This window comes from Accipiter gentilis, chromosome 18, assembly GCF_929443795.1.
Source record: "Accipiter gentilis chromosome 18, bAccGen1.1, whole genome shotgun sequence".
Lineage (NCBI taxonomy): Eukaryota > Metazoa > Chordata > Aves > Accipitriformes > Accipitridae > Astur > Astur gentilis.
In genome coordinates this window covers 8,701,421-8,728,908 of record NC_064897.1, presented here as the reverse complement: position 1 = coordinate 8,728,908, position 27,488 = coordinate 8,701,421, and the positions used below count along the sequence as shown (strand labels likewise).

Below are 27,488 nucleotides of genomic sequence, written 5' to 3'. Positions count from 1 at the left end.
TCACATTCTGCCTTTCCTCCTATATCCCCTACAATTAAACTCCATCCTTCAAACACTCCACATTTATCTGTGACATTGTAATTATAATAGCAATGCACAGATGAATTCACGACTTGGAGAAACTGCTGAAAGAGGTAAGCTCTTACTGTCATCTTCAGGAATTCTCACTTCCCGCTTGCATTCATTGAACTGCAGTAAGCTCTCACCCTTGGGTCTCCATTCTCTCTAACTCCTCCACTTTCTCTAAGGTTTTCTAATGTTTCAAAGCCCAGGAATCCTGACGTGTCTAACACAAAAACATTTGGAGGAGGCATAACAAAAGCTCCAGAATAAATGATAACATTTAAGTGGAATGATCAGTAGGAATGGGCAACACTTACGTATCTTCTTTTTTACAGTATCTGTGACTCCTGTTAGTACCATTCAAGTAAATGGAGGGGAAACATTTTAATTGCTGAGAAAGTTCCTAATCTTCTCCAAAGCTATGGGAAAGTTTTTCAGAATCCAGTTTAAATGATGCTTTAGGGAATACTTTAACGATTACCTACAACATGTTTTAAGGGTAAGGATTCTTTTCTGTTTTTTCATGACATACATAAGGACCATTACCCAGTTGTCATTGCAGAACCAGATTTTTTTCCTCCCCTTACTTTCTCACTGGAAAAATCATATTTCTCTACCTGAGTTTATACATGAGTTTATGGGGAAGAAGCATTTACTTGTGGAAGTATTAAAGTAATAAAAAGAAATGAACAATTAAGAAAAGTTTTTATCTGTTAATCCCTGTTGTGTTTTTCTGTTTTGTTTAAATGCCTGACAGACTGCTGGAAAAAGCACGTTTTTGTAAAAGACATCTCCTTCCTCTTTCAGCTAACAGTTCTGTATTCATTTGTATCATGTTTCCAGTTAAAAAAAAAAAAAAAGGCAACAAAAACTTTTACCAAACATTTTCAATGTTTGTATTTTCTTTTATTATTCTCAAAATGAATAATAATACCACCACAATTTTCCTGTTTTTTCCTTAGTACAGGTGATACCTGTTAGCCACCCAGGACATGGAAAACTACTGACTTCTGGGAAGAGATTTGTCTCCAAGCTTTACCCTACCTCGATCTGTTATAGCCACAGTGCACACTTAGAGAAGACACCCCAATTTGTGTGGAGACAGTAGTATTTTAGTAATCACTCTGAAAAGTCAGCGTGTAGCTGCTCTGATCTCTAAGATACAAATATGAAAACGTATATTCTCTACGGAAAATGAACACTGATAGAAGAGCACACAGCTATCAGCAGGAACTTGGAAGAAGGGCAGCAGCTTTTGCGATTTCATTTCCTTGCTCTATGAAAATGACTAGCAAAAGCAAAGAAGTAAATGAGTTGAATCAGTGCTACAGACTTGCCTCTGCAGGCAGAAAGGAACAGTCTGCTACTGGGGAACGGTTCACTGCAGGCAGCTGGGCAGAGCTCACAGCATGGCCTGGGGTGGTGTAAAAGGAGAACAACCAATGGCTCCGTGGAGCTCCCCGAGACACCTTCGTTCCCAGAGAACAAAACCGGCCAGCTCCTGTGTGCTAAGTGGAAACAGGCTCGGCTGACTGGCTTTTCAATCATGCCAAATCCCAGAGCTGTGACATGCAAGGAACGGAATCAAGGTTACAGATATAAGAAGCAGTAAATCTTTTAACACCCCGGGCAGTTGTTGTTTCCTACTCGCTCTAACTTGTCTCTCAAGCAGGCCTCCACCTGAATTGACCACTTAACAACACCACAGGTTTCAAGCTTAGGCAGCCCTACCCAGAAGCGCTGAATTAGATAGATAGAATTAGAAGTGGCTCCTTCTCTTTATCAGAGCAGCTGGAAACACAACAGGCTAATGACAGACACACCATTTTCTAAAAAGGAGCTGGGGGTGGGATGTGGGGGATGCAGTCATGACTTAGAGGTAATCACTGTTTGCAATAGAGTTGCATGCACTCCAGCTCCGGTCAAGACGGAGTGCCAACAGTTCACTCACAGACAGTCTGCTTCTCCTGGTGCCCAGCGAGGAGTTGCCCAGACAGCCAAGAGGAAGCACATACTAAGAGCCATCCACTCAACAGTCAGGGCTGGATTGGGCTGTCAAGATCCTCACCATCACCTGAAGCACGGAAGATCAGGGAAGCAAACACACTTCCCTCCAGATCACTTATTGCCGTACCAAATCGGGAAGGTCAGCATGCACCTTCCTCCTCCGGCTGTCTCAGTGATACGTAACAAGGACCGGACCTCGCATCCTGCTCGGCAAGCCCTTCCTGGATGGCTCACATTCTAACAGGGGATACCCTCTTGTGCAACTGTCACCATAAACTTGATCTTCTTGACATTTCTGGCAATTCAGTCTGAGCACATGAACCATCTCCCTGCTTCAAATCTGAGTGGAAATAAATGTCAAGAGGTACCAGTCCATTAGCATGATCTTACAGCTCTTCCTATGGAAAGGAAAACACAGATTTGCTTAAGCTAGTAGTCAACCATGTTCTTTCTCATTAGCCCAGGCCTCTTCAAATCAGGTCTGAATTAATCAAGGGGCAAAGTCTATTCAGCTGGCACCATTTTACCTGAGAAGATGCCAGCTGTCTTTGTTGCTTCCTCTTAATGGTTATGCCAACTCAGAACACTTCCCACAGACAACTCCACATCACTACCACACGTGGAGGTGGAACTAGCACTGCAGTAACTGTAAGGCTACCCTTTCCCAAGGTCACTACAACACCAGAGACTGATTACTGGTCAGCATTTGTAACCATAAACCCCTCCTTCTCAGTGAAACACTCTTTGCAACTCCCAAGTCTAAGGGTCTTTCAGACTTGGATGACAGCAGCATAAACCAGAGGTAGAAATCAGACACATAAAATGTAAAGTTATTGTTTCTTTATTCTTTAAATAGAGTTGCTCCAGACGTCACAGAGCTACAACAATACAAGTAAGTGTTTGCACGACACTTCCTGGGAAGTACCTTTTCCTCCCCAGCTTACTACAGTTCAGTGGCTAATCTCATCCATTTTTAAGGCTATTCAAAGAGGGAATGGATGAGGGAATGGCTGACTCAGGGGGCTTGTGTGATATGTTAAAGGATACCCATCATACCTTGAGCTTGGCTTGAATCTCTCTAGCTTTCCGCCTTGCCAGGACCTGGATGTGACTAGATACCTGCATTGAAAGACAAAAATCCATCTTGATTCCAGTGGAGTACTTGGTAGCTGCTTGCAGAAGTAAACATACTTTAGGCACGTTGTGCAATAGGGAGTTATTTAGGGTTGGGGGAGAGGTGGCTGAGGTAGCAATGAGATGCTTTTCTGAACATAACTTAAGTGTCATGAAGTGAGGTGGGGGACCAGCAAAGATGGGCCATTTAAGGCCTTTTCCAATTCAAATGGCTTTATCAAGCCAGAGACCTCCTCTAAAACTAAAGAGCCCATCCTTAAATCTGAGAGTTCTCGTCTCTTTGCCCCCCCATCTTGGTCTCCTCTTGTGAGAAGGGAAACCCATGTTCCATATCCCTGGCCACTACATAATGACTCTCAGAACTTCCCCATATCTAATGTGGGCCAAAACGCATCATAGAATAATTTGGGCTAGAAGGAACTTCTGGATGTTATCCACCAACCCCTGACCCAAAGCAGGTCTAGGTTGCTCAGTGCTTTGTCCAGCACAGCCTGGACTATCATTCCCAAATTACAAAGATTCCTTTTTCATCCCATGCACCAGGCATTTTCAAAATCACCATTGGTGTCCATCTGTCTGGGCTGAACAAGGAATCTTCATATGGAGGACCACTGATGTCCACCAAAACGTTCATTAGTAGACCAAACAAATAAAATCACACAGTAGAAAAATTTGCGTGTCACAATGTGGTTGGGAGACATGAGCATTATAATCCTACTGTAAAATGCCTGAGCTGACTCTTCCTGTCATCCTTATTAACCAGCTCAGCACAACAATGTCTTTCCAGCAAAGCCAGAAATTAATAGCAAGTGAACAGCAAGTGAGTTGTTCTCATAACACCTCATCATGTCTAGTGATAGAAAGAAGCTAATGTTTACAGGGAAAACTTTACACTTACCTGTTTCCTTGTGCGTGTTTTCCCTGTTCTCAGCTTAATATAGCGTGCAATCAGCTCATTTCGGCCTGGAACAGAGAAATAATGCAAATACAAGTTTAGAAAGCTATGACCCCAGGGAAAAGATGCACAATGGAATTATCTATCTATAGCGATCAGCAGTGGGATGACACTGTCACACTATTTTCTATCTTAGAAAAGTACTTGTTAGTTCACACAGTAGAGGTCTGAGTTTCAGGAGCAGAACTTTGGGCTGCAAATTCTATTTCCCAGCTTGCATCTGTATAGCTTAAAACTACCAATAAAAAGGAGAATCATATGCTTTGCTTAATAATTACATTACCATAGCGTGTAGAAGCTGTAAACAAGGATCAAGATAGCCAGTGCAAAGAAGGAAAGCCACTCACCCTAAAACATTCAGAAAGGCAAGAAGGAAGATCCAGGAAATAACAGGCCAGTCAGCCTCACCTCAATCCCTGGGAGGTGACGGAGCATGTAATCCTGGAAACCATTTCCAGATACATGAAGGACAAGAAGGGGATTGGAAGTAGTCCACATCAATTTACAAATGGGAAATCATACTTAACCAACCTGATAGTTTCTCCACGTGAAGTGACTAGCTTGGTGGATGAGTACAGAGCTGTATACGTTGGGACTCTAGTAAGGCTTTTGACTCCACCTCCCACAACATCCTCATACGCAACCTGATAAAGTATGGGTTAGATAGGGCGGACAAGGAGGTGGATTGAAAACTGGCTGAATGGATGGGGTCCTGCTTGACAACATGCTGACAACAAGCCAGCAATGCACTCCAGTGGCAAAGGCAGCCAACAGCATCCCAGGCTGCATTAGGAGGAATGTTGCCAGCAGGTCAAGGGAGGTGGATCCTTCATCTCTACTCAGCACTGCTGAGGCAACATCTGGAGTCCTGGGTCGAGTTCTGGGCTCCTCAGCACAAGAAAGTTGTGGACGTATGGGAGCGAGTCCAGCAAAAGGTCCACAAAAATGATTAAGGGGCTGGAGAATCTTTCATATGGGGAGAGGCTTAGACAGCTGGGACCGTTCAGCCTGGAGAAGACTCAAGGGGAGTTTTTATCAATGCATATAAATACATGACGGGAGGCTATGAAGAAGCGGGAGCCGGCCTCCTCTCAACAGTGCCCAGTGATAGGACAAGAAATAATGGGCTCAAACTAAAACACGTTAAATTCCATATGAAATCAAGAAAAATTTTAAAACAAAAACCAAAAAAACCCAAAGAAAACAAAAAAACCCCAAACCAACTCATTTACTGTAAAGGTAGTCAAACAGTGGCACAAGCTGCCCAGAAAGGTTGTAGACTCTCCATCCTTGGAGGATACTCAAAACCCAACTGGACACTACAATCCTGGGCAACCTGCTGTAGGTTACACTGCTTGAGCAGTAGGACCAGACTAGACAATATGAAGAGATCCCTTCCAACCTAAATGAGTCTGTCATTCTGTGAATCTAAGTACAAGAAAATAAACAACAATGGGGAAGTACATGGTAACAGTTACACAGAATTTATCAGTGGGACGTGATACAGTGAATTAGAAGTGCTTTCAGGCTCTTGCAGGCATCCTCAAAAAAGGAATATTCTTCAGAAGAGAGATAGAGAAGGAAGCTTAGCTTTGTGGAAGGGTACGGGGAGCTCCCATAAACAGGAAGGTGGGGCACTGGCTGGGAGAGGTGAAGGGATCTTTGTCCAATTATGGAACAAGCACACATTGCAGGCACTGAAGACAGTTACATTTTACGTCTTGATTTTAAGAGATGACAGCGAGATTATGCCCTTCAGGGCCAAGGGAAATGAAGACAAGCAGCTTTATGTTCAATGTGAGAGGAGAGGCCAGTGCAGAGATACAAAGAAACGATGGTCACGATGACAGATGAGGGAAATGGTATTAACAGTAACATGAATGAAATGGCTATGAAACGTGAAGCTACAGGGTCACTGGTACAGAATTTAAAATTGCTTGGAATGAGAGCACGAAACTGCAGAAGACTCGGGTCCAGGATTTAAAAACCAGGCAGAGAAGCAGAGAAGGCTGCGCTACTGACAGCTTCAGCAGTGAACAGGAGAAGCAAGTTTAGCCCCAATTCACAGTTAACACCACAGAACTGTTTGAGAGTGGACACCAAGACATGAGGCAGACTATGCACATTCCACACACTGGCTCCCACGTGTCACATCTAAGCAGACTTTATTCTCTTCCTGGAGATGGAGGAATAAAGAGCAGAAACAGAAAAGCAGCAGCTACACATCTGAACTCCAGGCTGATTCAAGGCAGAAAACATGACAGAAAGAGCAGGCTTGGCAAAATAATACGTTTGTGGTGACCACACTAGTAGTGACATAGTACCTCAATAAAAAGTTGGGTGTGGGAAGTGCAAGGCTGTGAGACATCTTATATGGCTGCAAGTGTTTGAGGAATGAAGCAGGAATAAACTGGGAAGCAAAGCCACAGCTCTTGTAAAGTGTATTTATAAGAAAACTATAAAACCCCAGTATTTGCTATGGAAAGATTATGGGCTGAATAGAGAACTTGTACATTAGGACATCAGAGACATCAAAAAAGCATGCAGTGAAAATAGATGTTAATATTTATTCCAGTAGTTTAATATTATATGAAAGAGTTATCACTTGTTTTTATTTTAAACCCCTGTTTAACTCAACCCTGAAAAAAAATGAATGCAAGGAAAGACTATGCTAGAGATTGACCACCGACCGTTTAGGGAAGAACTGGCAAAACTCCTAATTCCATCTGTTTCTGAAACAGAAGAATGTAAATGTCCATGACTGCATTTAGGCCATGTTCATGAAACATAACCGAAGCACACGTAGGGATGGGAAGGCATTTTACATTTACGTATCTTAATCTTTTCTTAATGGTGTCATTACAGAAGCTCTCCTTATTCCCCTGGGAGAAGAATCAGGACTGTAGCTGAGAAGAAAACAGCTCCAGCTCCTCTACACACAAATTAGAAACTATTTCTGTGCCAGAAACACAATGGCCATCTTGTAACCACTGACCTCTTCAGTTCCCACAGTTTCAGCATTAGCATGGTGACATATCCAGTAGAGTTTGATAGGAGCAGATGCTGTTATGCTACCTTCCACCTGGCTGCTTTTCCAACCAGTGTAACCATTTTTACAAAGCCGAGACCAATTACTAGCAACACATACCCACAACACCTTTTTCTAGTGCCAAGAATAATATTTATGGCTTTTCAAAGCCTCCATCTGTTGGACATGGATCCAAGTTGCAAGGTAAGAAGCAACTGAAGTGATTCTTCTCACACAGATGCCGGCACATAAGAAATTTCAGAAGCACAGTTTGACACACATCAGAAGTAGGAAACGTGCAGAACAAAACAAGGTGCTGAAACCCCATTAACTATAAAGAGACAAGAAGGAAAATTTGTATACACCAAGATGACCCTTTGAGGGGCAGGGGAAAGAGTTAATGGAAGAGAGAGGAAAAACCAGCCTTGAGAAGAAGTGGATGAAGAGAATTTCAGGCAAACTTTCAAAGGGTGCATATTGGGCTATAGCGACAATTTGCACAGATGGAAACTCTTTAGATACTGGCTCAAATATGGGTCATCCTTGCAAAACTAATTTTAATGGATTCTCAACCAGACATAATAAAAGTTTAGGAGCAAATTTAGCTTCGCTGTGTTCCCATGAAAGTCAAGAAATTATACAGACTGAGCAGCCTGACAGAGCACTATTCTGCTTCAGCAGTAGAGGACTGCAGGGGTAATCTATGTGAGAGGATGCCATGAACAGTCCCCTGCCAGTCACAGTTGATTCCAGCCGTCTCCAAAATGGATGAAAACAACGATCAATCAAAACCTCAACCAGTCAGAGCAGCACAAGCTACCTTTGCTCAAACATATTTTGGAAAGGGCAATAGCCACTAGGGGCAGGAGGCACAGGAGAAGACACACAAAAGGAACCACAAAAAGGAGACATGAGGAGGCACAGAAGGAGAAATGCAAGGTATGTAAAAAGACACATTTGGAGAAAAGGAAGGAGTAAAGGAGACGTGTGGTAGGGGACATTGATGGGGACGTGGCTGGAAAAGTACTCTTGGAAAGAGGTGTTCCATGGCAGAGGAGTACACTTTGAGGCAACTGGAGCCCATGGAGGACCCATGCTAGAGCAGGGACAACCCTGAAAGGACTGCAGCCCATCGAGAACCCATGCAAGAGCAGAGGAGAAGCAAGAAGCAAGGAGCACCTGAGGAAAAACACTAACAAGCAAGGACTTGCAGGAAGAAATCTTTACACAGTGACTCCAAACTCCTGTGCCATCCAGCACTCATCAAAGGGATTAGAAGGGACTGAGCGTTATAGAGAATAAAACATGGGAGGCCAAGACTAGGAAGCACGGAGGAGAGGTAATAAACTGTAGTTGAGCCTGGGAAAGTGGGAGGTGTTTCCCTAAGTGTTTGTTTAACTGTTCGTCTTTGACAACATCAGCAAAAATTGCAAAGCTCTCTCAGGCCATGTAATTCCCTGGAGAAGACTAGAGAGAGGGGAAACTGTTGTACAAAGTGCACATATTAGAAGCTGGTATAGAAATTCTCTAGAGAGAGCATTCAGGTGTGGATCCTCAAAATTTCCAGTTCTAGAATTCGCTTCCCACTTGCCACCACCTCTGATACAGTCTTCCTCTTCCAGAAGTGTGTCCCCACAGAGCCTGGGAAAAACAGAAAGGTGGCAGGGTATACTAAACTAATAAAGATACTTGTAGCAAACCCCCCGGATCACTCTACAAAGACATTAGCATCACAGGGATTACTAAATATAGAACTATGCAAATTGCCAAGCCTAGTAAAGTGCAGCAAGAACGTATTAAATTACCATGAATCAAAACTGCACGAGAAGCAAGTCTGAAATGTCTTTTGTTTTTCTTATCAGAAGTTAGATGTAAGCAGGTATTATGCAGCTGGAAGCCTGTAGGTTCTCAGCCTCTGGAAAGCACTTTCTTTGTTTCACAACCCTGGCTGCAGGGTCAGCAAAGACTAGCACTCCTCACTTGGCTGGAACAGGCAGCGCTGTCATAAACCGTCAGATGGTTCATTTTTTAGAGCCATGTAAAGTGTCCCTCAGTAATCTGATCATATGTTGTGTTCTTAGAATAACTCCCGCTGAGGCCTGCCACGGTCACCAGAACCTGCCAACAGTTGTGCCTCCTCTGTTGAAACTGCGCATTGGGTTTCATGAAGCTCTAGCCAACATACCAACTGCAGCACAGCACCCAAAAGCTCTTTATCCTCCCTGTAGCCTTCCCCTTGGAAGCATGGCATGAAAAAAACGGAGCAAAGAGATACTCTCTTATGTTCTTTACTTTTTGCTCCTAACAGATAAATTTCCAAGGGCATCAATTTAGTTCTCACTCAGTGTTACACTAAATTGCAAAATTTTGCATTCAGTAGTTATCCAGGAGGATGTTGCTAAAAAGTTAATAAAGAGGCTTTTTGATTCTCCATGCTACACCTGTGTGCCTTTCATTGTAAGAGGAGAGAATTACCTGCCTGTAAGGAAGGGGGGAAATCAAGGGAATTCCCACAGCCATAGAAAGCATTTCCCCGTCCTACCTCAAAGCTTCGTGCTGGCTTTCTGCTAGTAATGGTATATTACTGCTTGTGCAAGAGGCAGATAAAGCATCTCTTTAAGCCTTGTACTGCCTCGCACACCTGTTGCCAAAGAAAGCAGAAGAACCAAAAGCCTCTCTTCTGTGATGGGCGAGAGCAAAGAACTCGATGATTTCTGCAAAATCCTTCCAGTGGGAAACTGCGTGAAAGTATCTGCTTCTTGGTAGAGATACCTTTTCTGTACCCAACACAAACATACACACCTACCTGTGAAGTGCAGCAAAGATAAGAGAACTACAAAAGCAACTATCCAGCTGCATCCAGTGAAAGCTTAAGCAAAGCAAGGTCAAGGAAGCCATCTCAACTATCATTTCAATCTCTTTGTGTTACTTAATGATAGCTCCTCCGACATGGCTGTCTCCTGAACTTGCTACGCATTTAGTTAGCTGTTGATTACAATCAATGTAAACATAATGAACTGCGTGCATCAGACAGCATGACAAATAAATCTAGACACAAGAGGGAATTTAAGGACACCTCAGCTGTCCACCAAATGTCAATGTTTCTCTGTGCATACAAAGCAAAACTAACCGCCGAGCAAGCCTTACCAAAATGACACTTAAGGCAAAAGCAGTGTGTGTTATGTTCACATGTGCATATAGGACTAACTGCCACTGTGGTCTGCCCCAATCCATACCTCCCTGCACATCCTTACTTTCCATCTCTCATTCCACTGCTTCCTCCTCCCAGCTACACTAAATGCCTTCCTGGGCATCACCTTTTCCAGAAACAGGGCTGCATGTGTCAAAACTCACATTTTTGTCTTTCTGATGGCTAATCCCATCTTCTCATCAGGATGCACAGCACTCAACTCTTACTGAAATAATCCTTAACATTAGTTTTAATGCTGTTATTATTAGGCTCTCCCTTCATCACAAACCATCCTTTCTTACCAAAGGCTTGGTGAGAAGATTCTGCTTGCTTCCCAATTTCCCAGCCCAGTTTTTTCAAGGCAAGAGAAAATGCAGCACATGACCTTTCCTTCTCTGGCCTTGCTTCCCTTCATCCCTTTCTATCTTCCTTAACTTTTGGCAACTGTTAATGTTGTATCTTTCTTGATTACTTAGCATGCTTCCTTTCAACTTTAAAATCTTTTTCAGGAAACTTGTTTATGAAGTTTTAGACTTTAGCCTCCATCTCCTACAGGTCCTTCTCCCCCTCTTTCTGAGCTTTGTCTTGGTATACAACTTAAATAACACAGTGATGGTGTTCAGCGCCCAAACTCTTTCAAAGGCTTAATCCTTCTCTCCCTCCCTGTTTCAGCTCCTACTTTTACTACTGTCATGGTTTAACCCCAGCCAGCAGCTAAGCACCACACAGCCGCTCACTTACTCCCCCCAGCACCCATTGGGATGGGGGAGAGAATCAGGGGGAAAAAAAAAGTAAAACTCATGGGTTGAGATAAGAACAGTTTAATAGAACAGAAAAGAAGAAATGGTAACACTAATAAAATGACAAGAGTAATAATAAAAGGACTGGAATATGCAAGTGATGCACAATGCAATTGCTCACCACTCGCTGATCGATGCCCAGTTAGTTCCTGAGCAGCAATCCCCCCAGGCCAACTCCCCCCAGTTTATATAGTGGGCATGACATCCCATGGTATGGAATACCCCCTTGACCAGTTTGGGTCAGCTGCCCTGGCTGTGTCCCTTCCCAACTTCTTGTGCCCCTCCAGCCTTCTTGCTGGCTGGGCATCAGAAGCTTAAAAATCCTTGACTTTAGACTAAACATTACTTATCGACAACTGAAAACATCAGTGTGTTATCAACATTCTTCTCATACTTAACTCAAAAACATAGCACTGTACCAGCTACTAGGGAGACAATTAACTCTATCCCAGCCAAAACCAAGATAACTATTAAATTCCACTATGAGAGCTGAGGCTGTCCCCAAAGTCAATAAAAATTCTGCAATAACCATCTCCCTATTCATCCCTATCTTTCCACCTCTCCTTGGGAACTTCCACCCTCACTCCTCCACCATTAATCTCTAAACTCTGTTGTTTGCTCTTCACTGGTCTTCAGGTTTTGTTGGCACCTATGAACTAAACATACTGAGCAAGTAATTCAGCGTGGTGTCCTGTTTTTCCCATTTATCTGGACTGCAACTGTGGCAAATCCCTGTGGGAAGCAGCCCCAACAGCAGTGGACAATCTCAAGAGCAGCATGTTTATTTTTACTTAGGAGCTGGAGATAACCCTTTAAATGATACTTTAATAGCAATGAAGTTCACTCTGATCAAGCTCCTTTCGAGGCTTTTTTTAACAACCTGTATTTTTATTCCCAACTTCTACACTGAATCCAGAGAACTGTATTCAGGAGGCAATAAATGAACTTAATACACCACTATGACCACTATACTAGGATCGCTTCCCATGAAAAGAGACCATAGAAAACAATACTGCATTTTAGTGCACTGGCCTATCCTATGAAGACATCTCTCCCCTCACAAATGCAGAACTTCAGTGCTTAATAGGTTCAAGCTCCCATAGTTACACATACCAGAGAATTTTATATTCAGCTGTGAGAAGAAATTTTCCTTACTATGATCATTTATTCCATGCTTGAATTTGCTCAGTATTAACCTTCCACAAGAAGATTCCCTGAGCTCATGCAGTCCCTACAATAAGGGGATTTTGAGATGAAGACTCAAAGAAAGCTGAGCCAGTACTTCTGAAAAATATCAAAACAACCAGATCCCTGAAAAGACAAAGTGATAAGCACTACCACATCGTCAGCTTTTCCCCAACATACCCGTTTTCATCATTTGAGTGCTGAGCTTCTTCCTATTCTGAAATGAAAAAGAAGTTGAAGCTTTATTTGCCGGGCAGAATGTGCCAGTCAAGCACCTCACGTGGGGAAATGGCAGCCGAGTGACCAATCTGTCTGAGGTCAGAGAACTCGGTTGTCTCATTTGCTAACTGGTCTAACACTGAAACATCATCTTGCGTAAAAGGCCTTTTGCCGGGAAGGTTAGCATTTACTCCTCTCCTTTTCCACTGTGTAACCTAAATTCACAGCTAGAAAGCGTTATCCCCATTTAGAAACTGCTGTTTCTTGATGGCCAGTTTAAGATTCTTCATGCAAGGTACATGACTAAGGGATAATAATTACAGACCCTGCAGGTTTTGGGAAGCTTCTTATGGGTTCCAAACAAGGAGTGGAGATAAATGAAAAGTCAGTCACCGTGGGTGTAGTTACAGCAACAAATTCTTTATCAACAAAACAACCTGAAGAGGTTCCACTCTCCTCAGCTGGTCATTCCTCCTCCTGCAATATTCCATCAACTCCGTGTGCAGCTGTAGCAATTAAATTGCTGGAAGAAGGCGAGAGGGGGGGCAGGGGGGAAGGACTGAAATGTACCACTCTAAACTTATTAGCGAAAATTCAAAAATAAGCTCCCCCTCACTTGGATTTTGTTGTTGGTTTTGTTTTGCTTTTCCCAATCAGTTTATTTTTAATTGGATTGGTGAACTAGTTCATTTTGTGGCCACAGTAACCGCAGCACTGGCACAGCAGAGAGAACAGAGAAAGAATCAGGGCAGAACTTCTTAAACCAGTTTTGCCACCAGAGAAACTGTAGCCTGGAACTGTACTCCACCTAACCCTCTCCCATACAGAGGGTAAGAAAATGGGCAAGGCTCTTCCTGTGCTTGCATCATTTGTCTAAAGACTAGACAGAGTTAAAGTGCCTCCTAATTACTGCCCCAAAGGCATGTGGAATTATTCCTTGCAAAGATGAGCTTTTACTAAGGTACAACAAGGCATGCATGCAGCAATCCCTCCCCATCAACCTAATGGGAAGCTCCAGGCTACACAGCACTTCACCACCCCTCAGCCTTTAATACAGTTTTTCAGCGCATAAATTGAATGTCCTCATCAGCTGTGTTTTCCCACATTATCACCTCCGGCCATAGAAATATAAGATAATCCATCCAATAAGTACTCCTCCATATACACATTACAGGCTGCAATAGGAACAGAGCTGGGATTTGTTCTGATGCTTCCCAGAGTAAGACTGAGGTGAAACTTATAGAAATTGTTTAGATTCAGTTTGGCTGGGAAATCCCACAACCACACCAAAGCAGCTGCGTATAGTAATGAGTCCTTCATATGCCAGAGAGCATATCAGCTAACACCCAAACCAGCCAATACCCATCCTACATGGAAAGGCATGTCAAACTAAGAGCTTTCAGTCCCTGAGGACACCCGAGAATGACAACATTACACAGGCACAAACATACTTTATTCACTAAGGCCCAGGTTCAGAAAAACATGACTGTCGAGGGTAGCACTGAAACTAATGCTTAGCTGTAACAACATCTTCCAGTTCCCCAAGTCCAGGTTCTACATTACAGACCCAGATATCTACTAAATTCTTCCTTAGGTCAATAAACGTCTCATCTGCTTGTTTCAGTGACTTCCAATAGCTGCAGGGTATCTACCCTGAAAGCAACTCTCAGTAGCGCTGCAGTGATACTGCCTCAAAGGATAGCAAAAACTTCGGCACTTCTCCTCCTCCTCATTTTGTGGTCAGCTGCCTCTGCTGACACCAGTAGTACACCGTTTCTTGCAGATTTCTGCCCAAGTGCTAATCCTGTGCATGTGCCCAGACGACAGGCTGACCGAGTACTCAAAAGCTTCAGCTACCGCAGAAGCCGGAGCTGAAGGGGGCCCGTGAGATCCATGCAGCCACTTGCTGCGTGACCAGCACAGAACCATGCAGTTCTCAAGGCATCTGGCCTGGTCCGGCTTCGTCCTGTGAAGAGTTGTGACTGCTTCACTTGACACGTAAGACTACACCAGGACCCAGTCCCAGCCAACTGACTGAAAATTATGCAGCAGCTTCAAGGAAAGCAAAAGAATCCAGAGACTATTCTTGCATTATATGAATAAGTGAACACTGATTTTGTAAGTGGGATGGCTGCCAGTTCACCCATCTTCAGTTTTTGCCATTATAATTTAGAGTGCAGCCATTGTCCATGATTACCTTAAACCATCAAGTTATAGCTTCAGCTTAAACGAATGGCTGGCTACTGCTGAAAAAGTGGTTGCCTTTTTCCCCTAACTTCCTCTGGCGAGATCGTTCCAGGGGCCACTTCAACTCTCTAACCTGGCAGAAATCTGTCTGGCTCATTTTGCCCAAGTAGTTTGCTATCAGTTTAGCAATCTAAAATGGATCAGCAAGGAGTCTGCTGGAAACTGAAGTTAGCCTAAAGAGTGGGAGCACAGAACCAGGAGCAGAGCAGGGGAGCAAGGAAATGGGAGTAGCAACTCCCTCTTTTCTTCTGCAGGGAACTGTTAGGTCGTCTCACGGCTGCTGAAGGAAATAGACTCTTGGTCTCAACACAGAAGAGTTTTACACCATCCCAGCACTAGCAAAAATAGCTGTTAAAGATGTCATATTCTGTAACAGGTGAAAAGAGAATGTGGACAGAAAAGCCTAGCAGAATTGCAGGCTTCATAACTGAGTAGCTACCCAGGAACTGGTCTGGATAATGGCTGAATTCTGCCAAGCTCACAACATTTCCTTACAGCGGCTTGTGGTATTTCCCCCCTGCTCTCTTTCTGCTCCTAACACTGGAGCAATTCTGTTCCACATTCTTTAAACACCTGTTCCCTGACTGAGTTTACAGTGTAAGTCTGATAGAGAGCTGGGCAACCATGAGTCAGGCAGTGACAGGAGAGCAGGAACAAGAGGATGACAAAATTATTTAAGCTGCAGGGATACCTGAATATGCATATGGATCCAGAAGGAAATTTGCAAATATCTAGGTACTTCAACAACCTTCTAAATGAAAGCTGCTGTATCGAGAATTGTCAAATCACTTTCCTCCAATCTTAGCCATAAAGGATCAGACTAGACACAAACAGCTTAAGTAGAGCTGGCTTTGCCCCTGGGCACAGGAACAGATGAAATGACCTTTGAAGGTCCCTCCCAGCATCATTTTCTATGATTCTACAACTAAAGATGACCATGCAGTGTTCATATGCAGGAATGCTCATAATCCCCAGTCAAGGTTGAAGGCAACATTGTGCTAAATACCACACATGCACGTGTGTTTCCCTGTAATACTGTCACGCTTAGAAATAGGCGTCTGTCTACAGCACTTGCAGTCAACAACTTGGGTCATTCCTGTTGGGTTATCTCATCAAGCACTGGTTACACTCCTGGCACTCCAGTCCACAGACTCCAGTCTAAGCTCCTGAAAAGGGATTTGCAATTACTGTACAAATCGCACTCCAGAGGAAAGAAGTGTGATTCTAAAGGCACTTTACATGAAAAAGTTTCAGTGAAAACAGACTCATTTCCTGCTCAAGAAGCTGAAGAAGGAGCAAGACCGTGCCTGTACACGTGCACACAGTGAGCCTCAGAGAATTCGAAGGAGTACCCAGAAGATGGGTCACAAGTTCAAGGTGACAGCAATGAGGAACAGCTGCTGGCTCTACACCCTTCAGCAGCAGGTGTACCCAGGCCCCAGAGGTTTAAGTCAGCTCTGCCAGTGACCAACAGACTTACAAGACCATCTGTCTGGGCACAAACTGCACACAGCCTTCCCAGTTTTGCTGCCCAGATCCTCACCACACACAGACAATACAGGGCTTGTTATGGATTAGCTAATGAGCAACTGTTTAAACCAGTAGACAGTCCTAGTTCTCCTGTGCTCATTATCTGGATCCTACATGAATGAGAATACTGCCTCTTCTTTTAGCTGTAATAATGCCTTTTTTCTGATCAAGCAGCTTTCCTTCACTTTGGTGCACCTCTTAAGGTACTAGAACCTGAAAAGGTTATGTTGTCTTGTACTGGTTTTGCTTAACAGACGTATAGGGATACTTTAATAAAGTTTTGTTAAGTTATATTTCATACATGCCCTCCAGCAATAAGGCATGGCTTTGAAAGAGGCTTTAAAAGAGAGTTCATGTGATGATAGGTTTTGCTTACTTGCACTGTGGAAATAAGAAAGCTCCTTTTTTCCTATGCCAGGTCTCCACGCAATCTGCATATTGACACTTCTCAGCTCCCTCTGTGTATGTGCACCCCCTTGCTTGAGAAATGCTATCACCCTTCTCTACTCAATGTCTGACTAATCAACAGAAGACAAATTCTGAGAAAGCACTCCTAGTATTTATCTTGAAGTTTGCTGGTCCTGCTTCAGACCTAAGAAAGGGCCTCTGTGTCCCTCAGTCTAATAAACTTACTCATGTCACAAAACTACAGATAGTACACATCATAATACTAACACCTTTGACAAAAACCTGCAGATATTTACAGTGGAAAGCCACATTTGATTACCACCTAGTGCCCACTGGTCTCTGTTTCCTGTGTAAAATCGTAGCACATCTAATCTAGAATCCACCTCTCATTCATACAAAACACGTAATACACACGCGCCATTCCTTGGGACTAGTTTTACAAATACGTTCCTTATAGTTTTCACTGATACAATTTTAAAAGTCCCCAACAACAGTGTGTCCATTCTAAGTCCTTACAGAAGAGAGATCCCTCAGCACTGAGCACCATGCTGTCATGAAGCTTCTGCTGATATCCATCCTATATTCCTTCTTTCTCTCCCATTAATCCTAGTCATGCTCACATGTTCCACATAAAATCCCTCTCCCTCCTAAATGTTAACACCCTTCAAATATTTTTAGACTGTTATTATGTGTCCCCCCACCCTGCACCTTTCAGTCAACGCTTAGCCAAGCTATGTATATTTAGCTACTTTAATCTTTCCTCTTAAATCAGTCCCTTCAACTCCCAGAGCTCAATGTTAAGTCTGGTATGCTTGTTGCTCTTCTCAGAACTCACTCCATGTTTTTGAGATCTTTCTGGTAATGTGTTCACAAAAAACCTGTCCAGAAGAGAGCTTTACATGCACTTGTTTTAAAGAAAAAAGAAACCCAAGCCAGAGGACATTATTAATTTTCATTTTCCATGTCTGATTTTGTTCCCAGGTTTTGAATTCAGTCTCAAATTTTAAATATAAATAAACATTTAGTATATTTAAGAAAAGATTAGCAACTGGAAATATTTGGACCCAATTGTGAAAGAATGCAGTGTTTTTAAAAACTTAAAAACCCACTAAGGCTTTTTTACTAAACTTTTCAGAAAACAACTGGAAATGTGTAAAGGTATCCAGAAGCACAGCAGAAGCAAAACAATGACTTGCAACAAGGGAAAAGGCTGACAAATGAAACAGTCTCTCAGGTACAGGGCAGATGAGTAGATACAGCTACAAAGCATAGAGCTGGCTTACTAAACTAGAAATCAACTAAACTGTGTTATTTACAATGCAAAAAAATCAAAACAAATGCCTTGCTGACAATATACCACTACAGATCAACTCTATCTTGGAGAATTACTAAATGTTTGAAATTTAGAAATGAAAAAGTCAGAGGAAGAGCCAAAAGGGTGATGCAATGTTGATAATGAAGGAAGTTACTTGAACATGATGAAAGCTCTGCGGCTGCAGACATACATACATACACAGTGAGAAAAACATAATCCTACACAACATGCTTGATTTTAAGCCTGACAGATAAAAATGGGACTACAAAGCTGCTAAAAATCAAAAGGGACAGGCAAAAATATGTTGAAACAACAGAATAAAGCCCCCCAGAAGAAGCCACCAATAATTTTGATAACATGTAATGCACAATAAAACTGCTAATATATTACTGTTCAGTACTTGGCATGTTAAGGAAAGATGCCACAGCCAGTACTATTAACTCTATTAACTGCAACAGCAAGCAGTTTCCTGGTTGGTTGGCATTTCAAAAATGGTCAATTCCTTAATATTCAGGAAATGCTTGGAACTTGTGGAAAAATATTTCTTTTTATGTTTGCATGGGGAGAACACCAGTTAAACTGACATACAATTTAACATGAAGAACCACAAACTCAGCTTACAAAGGAGATAAAAGGAAAAATGTGACAAACTCCAGCAGAAGTTTAACCTGCTGCAAATGTCTCCAGAAATCTGGCTTCATCTAGTCAACAACAAAGAGCTAGAATACACAAAGCAAAGTTGAAAGCAGACTCAGCAAAACAAAACGTCCTTATCGAGCAACTCCAAAGACATCACACCTACCACCAGGAAGAGAGAGGAGGGAAAAGTCTGCATCCTGATCAATTGTCCATGAATCTAAGTTTTGTCTGTCTTCTAGTGTTTAAAATGGGAGATTCAATTTCGTTATCAAAACTGTGGGATAAAGGGCTGTTCTACGGTTCACTAAGTCACAATAATGGAAGGGATAGGAACTGCAGAAGTATCTCTCTGAGGGATATCACAGCTGAAATCCAAATTTTGCAATTACCTGGACCAGCCAGCTCAGTGTCAACTGAGCACATTCTCAGCATGTTCCAATTGCTTTGCCTGAAACATCATCAGGTGAGATGCTAAACTAGATATAGAAGAAAGCATCTGAAGACTGACACCTTGAAGGTTCTCATATTTGTAATAGCTGCCATGCTCCTCCCTCCCCTCAAGGACAAGAAGCGTTCATGAGCTGGGACAGGCAGTGTATGTTTTGTGCGTCTTTGGGTTTATTTGTTCAGTTTTACTTTTAGTGACTTTTTGAGGTCGGGGAAAACATTAACTGATAACATATCCCTTTGAGATCAAGGCAATATCCTGCAAAATCACCTAGTCACTTCAGAACAGGGGTGGGAGGGACCAGCTGTGACATGGTAGTTTTCGGCATCAGACTGACCTTTTCTGCAAGCTTAATTCATGTTGCAAGCTGAAGTCTTTGCAGTTCACTGCCTGCTCCAGGTTTTAACTAGTAACATGGCTAACTATCCTTCTTCTATCACTCAGCCTCTGAGCTTCAGACATCTTTGAGTATTTCCTATCAGTCATATCAGGGCTTTGACTCACAAGCTGATGGCACCAGCCTGGGAGATCGATGACGGCCCCAGCTGTCTGCCTCACCCTGCTCAGCACAGAAAAGCCTGAGTGTCCTGCTTTCAGCTGGGATAGTTAATTTTCTTCCTAGTAGCTAGTACAGTGCTATGTTTTGAGTTCGGTATGAGAAGAATGTTGATAACACACTGATGTTTTCAGTTGTCGCTAAGGAGTGTTTATACCAAGTCAAGGACCTTTCAGCTTCTGGTGCCCAGCCAGCAAGAAGGCTGGAGGGGCACAAGAAGTTGGGAGGGGACACAGCCAGGGCAGCTGACCCAAACTGGTCAAGGGGGTATTCCATACCATGGGATGTCATGCCCAGTATATAAACTGGGGGGAGTTGGCCTCGGGAGGGGATTGCTGCTCAGGAACTAACCGGGCATTGATCAGCGAGTGGCGAGCAATTGCATTGTGCATCACTTGTTTTGTATATTCCAATCCTTTTATTATAGTCATTTTATTATTGTTATCATTATCATTATTAGCTTCTTCTTTTCTGTCCTATTAAACTGTCTTTATCTCAACCCACGAGTTTTATTTTTATTTTTTTTCCCCAAATTCTCTCCCCCATCCCACTAGGCTGCAGTGGGGAGTGAGTGAGCGGCTGCACAGCACTTAGTGGCTGGCTGACTGCCTCCTACAGAACAGCAGCCTAACAAACAGCCACCAATTCTAGCTCCTCTTACAAAAAGGTGCTCCAAGCCAGATGTTTGTGCAGCAGAAGGGAACACTGGATGGCAAAGGCAGTAGCTAATTTCTTCCAAGTTCTTACATCCTCACTTGTAAATCAAGGCCCCAGCAGTGTTTTTTCAAAATAAGTATCACTTCGCTAGTTACTATTTTTTATTTATCTGTCCTCAGTAGCGTTGGGAGACCTGCTCTATTTAGCATCCCCATGCCAATCATACAAAGGTACTAAGCTTTTTTCCTCTCCTTTCTCTAGGCCAGTCCTGAAGATGCCAGGAGATACTGACCCTAACACAGAATTCTGTGATTGCTTGTTTGGTACAAATGCTACAGATATTATTTCTGGCATAGAAAAACATAGTTGGAAAATGTAAGAGACAGATTTGTAATACTGTACCCCTACAATATTCTAGCAGGCAACACTTCTAAGATTATCCTGCAGGACCTTTACTGGTACCAGAAGGCACCAGATCAGTAAGTTAGTGGTGCCCCAGACTCCCTGCTTCTCATGTCAACACAATGATTAGGAGAAAAGGTAGCACCCCCTATCAGACAAGACAGCTTTTTGTGCCTTAAGCAGGTGGTAAGCAGAGACTGCTGGAGAGGGCTTGTACAGTGAGGGCTTGTACCTGGAGCATTGCTGTGGTATGAGCTGATTCAGTCAGGATGCGCCTCCAGTAATGGAACACATCTTGGAGGGAAAAAGATAACAGAAGAAAAGAAGGCAGAAAAGGCGTCAATACACAGAGAAGAGCTCAGCTGACTTTCAGGTGAAGTGGGAATCACATCCACTCAGCAATCAGTGGAGGGTCATCTGAAGAGCTGTAAGCAGCAAGCTGACTCTGAAGAGGCTAGGGAACATGGGCACGAGGCCTGTGCGTAGGCTGAAACACACCTCTCTGTGTCATTTTAAATGTATTCAAACAAAACATTGCAAGTGCTTCATATTGGCTTGGTGCACTTTAGCTTGTTCAACATGTTTGCCAGTAAAAGCTACTAACCTGAAACTGCTAACAGGTTGCCTCACCACAGGTGAGAAGTACATAAAGTGGCCCATAGAAGAGATGCTGGGACGGGGAACGCCATGCCCAGCGGAGCAGTACCACACGAGCCGCTCCCCAGTGGGCAACAGTGAAAAGGTTCCCCTTTTGTCAGGGAAAGGGGCACAGCCCGTTCTCCCGACCACCTCGCCCCTGGTTCAGCGAGCTCTCTGCAAGCCAGCCACGGGACAGCCGAACCCCCGTCCCTCAGAGGCAGGGCCAGCTCCACAGCTTGTCCCCTTCCGTCAGCTGGCTCGTCAGCGGTGAAGATGAAATCAGGGACTATATTTATTCTCCCTGCCCGGTCATTTCTTTCTATAGATCCCAGGCTGGGCTCCGCTTCCTTGGCGTGGGTCCTGGAGACTAGTAAGCAAAGGAGGGCACAGCTCAGTGCCTCGGGTTCTGTCAGGGGCACATGGAACCCACCGGCCGCGCTGGGAACAGGTGCACCGAAGGCAAGCAGGGACACCGTCCCCTTTCGAGTAGGGGGGGAGGGCTTGCAGAAAAGCTCTCCGGTTCTTCTCCCACAGCCTTGCCTCAAGTTTTCACCCTGCAAGGGGGGTGTTTACCTGCTGCAGCTCACCGGTGCAGTTAACTAGAGACTTTCCACTAAACGCCAGACCATGCTGGGTCAGGCCCCAGGTCAGTCTCCTTGGTTGCTGTGGTGCATTCTACTTCCCTTTTACTTTTGCTCTCGCTCCTACTTCTTTTCTGGTCCATTTCACTTTCTGGTCTGACAGATTCACTCCAAAGCTGAAGTATTTCAGGGACTGTGCAGAATGACTAGTATACGAAGACAGTCTTAAAACACAACCGTAATTTTTCACCAGTAATTTTAAAAGGCACCTGTCATGAAAACTAGTGCAGACTTAACAGCAGCAAGGAGCATGTCACTAATCTATGCTTAATAACCACAGGGTGGATTTTCAAGTGATAGTTTAGTTTGAATAACATTTTAAGCAAGCCTTACTTCTGAAGGAAGCAGTCCTGTCCTCACCTCAACCACGGCTGCTCATTCCCACTCTCATCATCCCTTCTCTAAGTACCAGCACAAGCAGCTGTGCAGTGAAACAAATCAGGGGGCATATAATTTTGTCCCCGCTTTCCAGCTGTGTTAGTTTTAAGCTGGATCAGTTCCTTGGCTGGTTGCATAGCACAGCCCCAAAAATGTTTGTGCCAGCACAGAGCAGGAATTGATGTCTACATAAGAACACTGACACTTGCTGAGCCTCAGGGTGATCAGCCTTACTCAACATATACTGCTCTGTACAGATACAACGATCTACGTATCCAGTAAAACCATCCACTGTAGGTGAGGCTGTGTAAACGAGACCCCACCCAGGCCCCCCCTGTGAGAGCAATCTATTCCCTAGCTGGGGGAACAATGGCCCGATGGGTGGATGGAAACCTACAGAATGACTTGTGAAGTGCTCCATATGAAGCTTCAGGGCATGGTGCTCCCATGATGGGGCCTGCAAAGACACACGGATTCCAATGTAAAGAGAAAAAAAGCAAGCACTGACTGGGTAGGAAGAGGGCTGCCTTCCATAAGATGCTTACTAGTGCTTTGAGAAACAGTTGTTAACACCATGGGACTTTTAACCAAATATTGTGTGCTCTCAGCCTTTGCTTTGCTGTTTAGTCACAGAAGTACTTGGTGGCTTCTTCCAATAGTGAGCCACAGAATCCAACCCAGCCCAGCTTTTTTGTGAACAAAATCAAGAGAGAAATTTTAACTGTGGAATAGGTCAAAAGTCCAATTCAAAATCATGTCTACCACTTAAAAAGTTGACTTCTGCAGGCAGCTGCAAGCCAGTGCTTCTCTGCATTCAGGGCTGGGTAGCTAGCTAACTAGCTGAGAAGAACCCACAGGTGAGAGACACTCATGCCAGGGCTATAAGGCAGCAAACTACAATGAAAGGGAGCAGCCAGAGAAATCTGTTTTCTGCCCTTCTTAAGGTCTGAGAAGTGCAGCTAGTTAACAAACTGTAGGTGTTTGCACACCATCAGCAGAGCTGTTCAGGGTCTGAGCTTCTGCCCTTTACCACCAGAGACGCAGACCTTTTTTACCTGTTAGGGTAACAAGAACGATGGACACAGCAGCAAGAGATACCATAAAAGATAGACTTAGTCACACCATGAAGCCATTATATGATATCTACCCAAAGATTAGTTCAGTAGTATGCCCAGCTCTGGGATCTACCATATTGATGCTCCCTTGAAAAAGACATCTATAATTCTTTCTGATCTGTGAATGTTAAGATCTTCACTGATTTTCCTAAATAAACGACCAACTGTATCTGCTTGGGAACGCCCGAGAGAGAAGAGTTCATTCCGAACATCATTTGATACACGGCAAGCGGCCCGTGTTGTGATGCACCCTCTCTTTCTCCTTACCATACATCTTGCCTTCGTCTGACAAGATAATCTTCCGCCGTCCACATGGTGGGTAGATGGCTAGCGCTTCCTGGAAGCTCTGCTCAATGTCCGGACTCCACACACCCTCAGCGTCATTGTCAATGGGTTTGTCCAAGGCCTCGCTGCCCCCCGAGTCGTTGCTCCCCTCAGGGGAGGTGGGAGAACTCCACTCGTTGGAGGTAATGGTGCCAGCTAGAAACTCCAAGGTGCCACGTGGAGAAGCAGACTCGGAACCTGTGATGACAAACACATCCCACCTGTCAGTTAGAAATCCTCCTCTCTAGGAACATGAGGAGATACTAAAGGAAAAAAAACCAAACAACCAAACTTAAAAAACCTCAGTGAGGAGGGGTTTTACTTCAAGTTTACCTTAAATGGCAACTCAACCACGTGACTGATTTCTATTTATGTTGAGATGAAAACCTTTTCTACAAATCCTTCTGATAAAACAGTCTGCTCCCATATCTCTTTGGCTCATTAACTCTATCACTTCCCAGTTCTCCTCAGACGCTATGGCTTCTTGCCTGTGTCTGCCTCCTAATTTCTTTCTCCCTCTGCTGTCATTATCTGTGTAATTGTTATTTAACTTTCTGAAGCACACATACAGGGATTCAGTCTATGTGAAAGACTATACAAAATAAAGCAGTGATGAATTATCTAGTCATCACTGAGTACTGGGGTTGAAGTTTTCTTAGATACTGTTTCACTGGATCAAAGTTAGCAGTCAGTGTCATTTTTAACACTGACATTTCTTCTTCTCAAGGATCAGCTGTACTTCTAAAAAAGCAATTCCTGGAGCCAGACAGTTTAATGCAATGTCTCCCAAATCTCAGCGCTATATCCTGGCAGGAGCAGAAGGCACCATGAGTAAAAGGATAAAGGCACTAGGTTGCAGGTCAAGAATCCTAGGCACTTAGCCTGTTTCTACTGCTCATCTTCAGAACAACCTTGGGCAAATTCCTTCAGTTCTCTGTGCTTCTCTGCCCCCTCATCCTTTACCAGTCTCAGGCTACTAGATTTGCCACTGGGCAGGAGCAGAAATTCCTTTCTCATTGAACCTAAGCAGGCAGCTGCTAGCTCTTGAAAACTACAATTAATTATAGTCTACTTATAAACACCTACAGTAGAAGCTGAACTCATTGAGCAGAGCTGCTAAACACTCATTCAGAAAGCAGCCTCAGACCATACAGACAATTCCCAGTCAACTGTGCAGAAAACAAGTGGCTTCTAAAGACACAGACCATTCCCCTGCCTTAATCCCAAAGCTGTTTGCTTACCTTTTTAATAGTTTTGTTATCTGAGCTACAAAGAATGTTCACAAACCACCGTTTGAGAATCCAGCTAAACGAGAGAGTTCAAAACCTCCATGCCTACCACCACATTAAGCTGGGTAGCAAGAAAGTCAGAATAAGGCTTTTTTTGCAAGAACAACTAAATCATCAAACCTGTACTGAACAAGAGAGTAAGGAGAGAGCTCTGACATGCCAAGTCAGGCTAGCTCAGAAATATCACAGCAATAATACAAAGGAGGAAGGAGGAGAAATTTGGGCATGGTCTATGTCAAAAACTAGCTAGAATAAAATTTGTGCAGTTATGCCATGCCCTAGTTGGTAAATAGGAAAAGCAGGTCCATTCGTTCAACTTCAGAACTTCAAAAATGCAGGGCTCATGGCTCCAGAAACTCTTCTGACATCAACTTAAAAAACATTACATCATACACTGCTTTTCAAGTCTCTCTGGTTTCTTACCTCTTTGGATTTCATGTTTACAAAATCTTCTCCAAGACCATAATGACTAGATTTACTTTTTCTTTTTTTTTTTTTTAATAAAAGCTGAAATTCTTAAGAATTTTATCATTTTGAAAGCTGGAGTTGTAAAAGGAGTTGACAACAGTGGTTCTCAAAAGCTTTTGCTGCTCCTTAATGACTGTAGACAGCAGGAGATACCTATTTCACACATCCATAAGCCACCAAAAGCTCAGGAAACAAATAAGATAGTACTGGGCATTTGAATAATTTCTAGACACAGTATACTTCTTACACCACGGTGCAGCATTTTAACAAGCGGTTCACATAGACATTTAGAAAACCCAGCATATGACTTACTTCCTCTGAGAACGTTTGCAACACATGAACCACTGGAATGGCCTACTACTGCCCACCCATCCATTTCAGCCCCTACATTTGATTATTTCAATCCTCTTGACCCACGCTATACATTTTCAGAGCTCTAATGAACACAGGTAGAAAGAATAAAACGGGAGGCGAGGGTGGCAGAAAAGGGAACCCACACCTGGCCTTTAGTGCTAGGACAGACATCCCAAGCACACTGTGAATGGCACCAAAGCAGGCAATGTGACTTTAAGAGACCCTGAAATGAATGGTAAGAGTTGCTTCCCTCACCCAGCATCTATCACCAATACATCCCCTTTCACTGGCAGATGGTCAATAAAAAATTACACGGGTATTCAAGAGATTGCCTGGCTGGGGAAGCAGCATAGAGGAGTAAGCTTTCCACGCGGGGACTCCAACAGAGAAACAGAAGCTATCTGTTCCAGCTCTTCTTCTTTGGTATTTCCCCAAGCATCCCTAGTCCCTGGAGGCTGTCAAGACCCTCCGTATTTAATGCACATCAAAATCAACCCACAAACACAATGCACAGACTAGTTTCAACTTAGGCTGGCAGACTGAGAAATGGAGGGGTTCAGAAAGAAGCCTAAGGTGTGACAGCAAGGGTAGTCATCATACCACCTGCATTTGGAGCTGCAAGTCTCGTAACGGCCAGCAGGCCCCACAAAAAGTAAAAACAGACAGTAACTGCTCAACTGTATGACTCCCAAAGCCATGGTCACTGGAAGCTACAACCTCTGCTTTCAAGCCAAATCCCCTAGCAATGCATACCAGCAGAGAAAGTCATCTCCTAGGGAATGTATAGCCATCATAACCATAAAAAGCACCTACTTTGAATCCAGTTATTTTCATCTCCTTAATGTCCATGCAGACACAGATGAATACCTAGCAGATAATTTCAGCATGGCACACTCTTATGTTGGAAATATAGCAAATATATCTGAAGCGTAACGCCCCCCAACCCCTAGGAGTTGTTGCCTGATCATTTAATGTTTTACAAGGCTTCACATCTGCACCAAGCGCCTTTGGAGACAGAGGAAACTCTGGGTCCTTTCTGATCCAAGCTCCAGAATAAGTGGAGCAGAAAACATGCTGTATTCAGTACAATGTCAACTCCCAAGACTCTCTTCTCCAAACACGAAACAAAAAGTTGCGCCAACTTGAGCAGATGTGGACTTCCCTGAATATGCAAGTGACAAAGCAAGAGACAGAATACGTGAGCCTTATCTCATATTGGTCTAAATTAAAGGAGATGTGCAACATAAGAGCAATGAGAGAAGAAATTAAAATAAATAAATCTTGAAGTGACTAGATATTTTTTTTAATGCTTCTTACTTTTTGTGCCTTGACCAGCAATGTTAGTCCTATCCCAAGCTACAGCTAGGTCAGCAGGCACTGAAATGGGCTATCGTGGCCAACCCCAAGTTTTCTACACCTTGGGGCCTGATTCTGCTTTCCCTTCTTGGCACTAAAGCTATTCCTGAGGGATGATGAGAAAAGTGGAATTGTACAGAC

The 27,488-nt window shown here is 43.5% G+C and overlaps 1 protein-coding gene across 1 annotated transcript in view; it reads right to left on the bottom strand.

Moving 5' to 3' along the window:
• TEAD4 (TEA domain transcription factor 4) overlaps positions 1 to 27,488 on the bottom strand; it is a 60,520-nt gene that overhangs the window by 20,997 nt on the left and 12,035 nt on the right. Inside the window, exons 4-6 of the mRNA XM_049822285.1 lie at positions 23,824 to 24,078; positions 4,103 to 4,167; positions 3,127 to 3,189 (exon numbers count right to left, since the gene is read on the bottom strand). Coding sequence (XP_049678242.1) covers positions 3,127 to 3,189; positions 4,103 to 4,167; positions 23,824 to 24,078 — 383 coding nt within the window. The remainder of the gene's footprint in view (positions 1 to 3,126; positions 3,190 to 4,102; positions 4,168 to 23,823; positions 24,079 to 27,488) is intronic.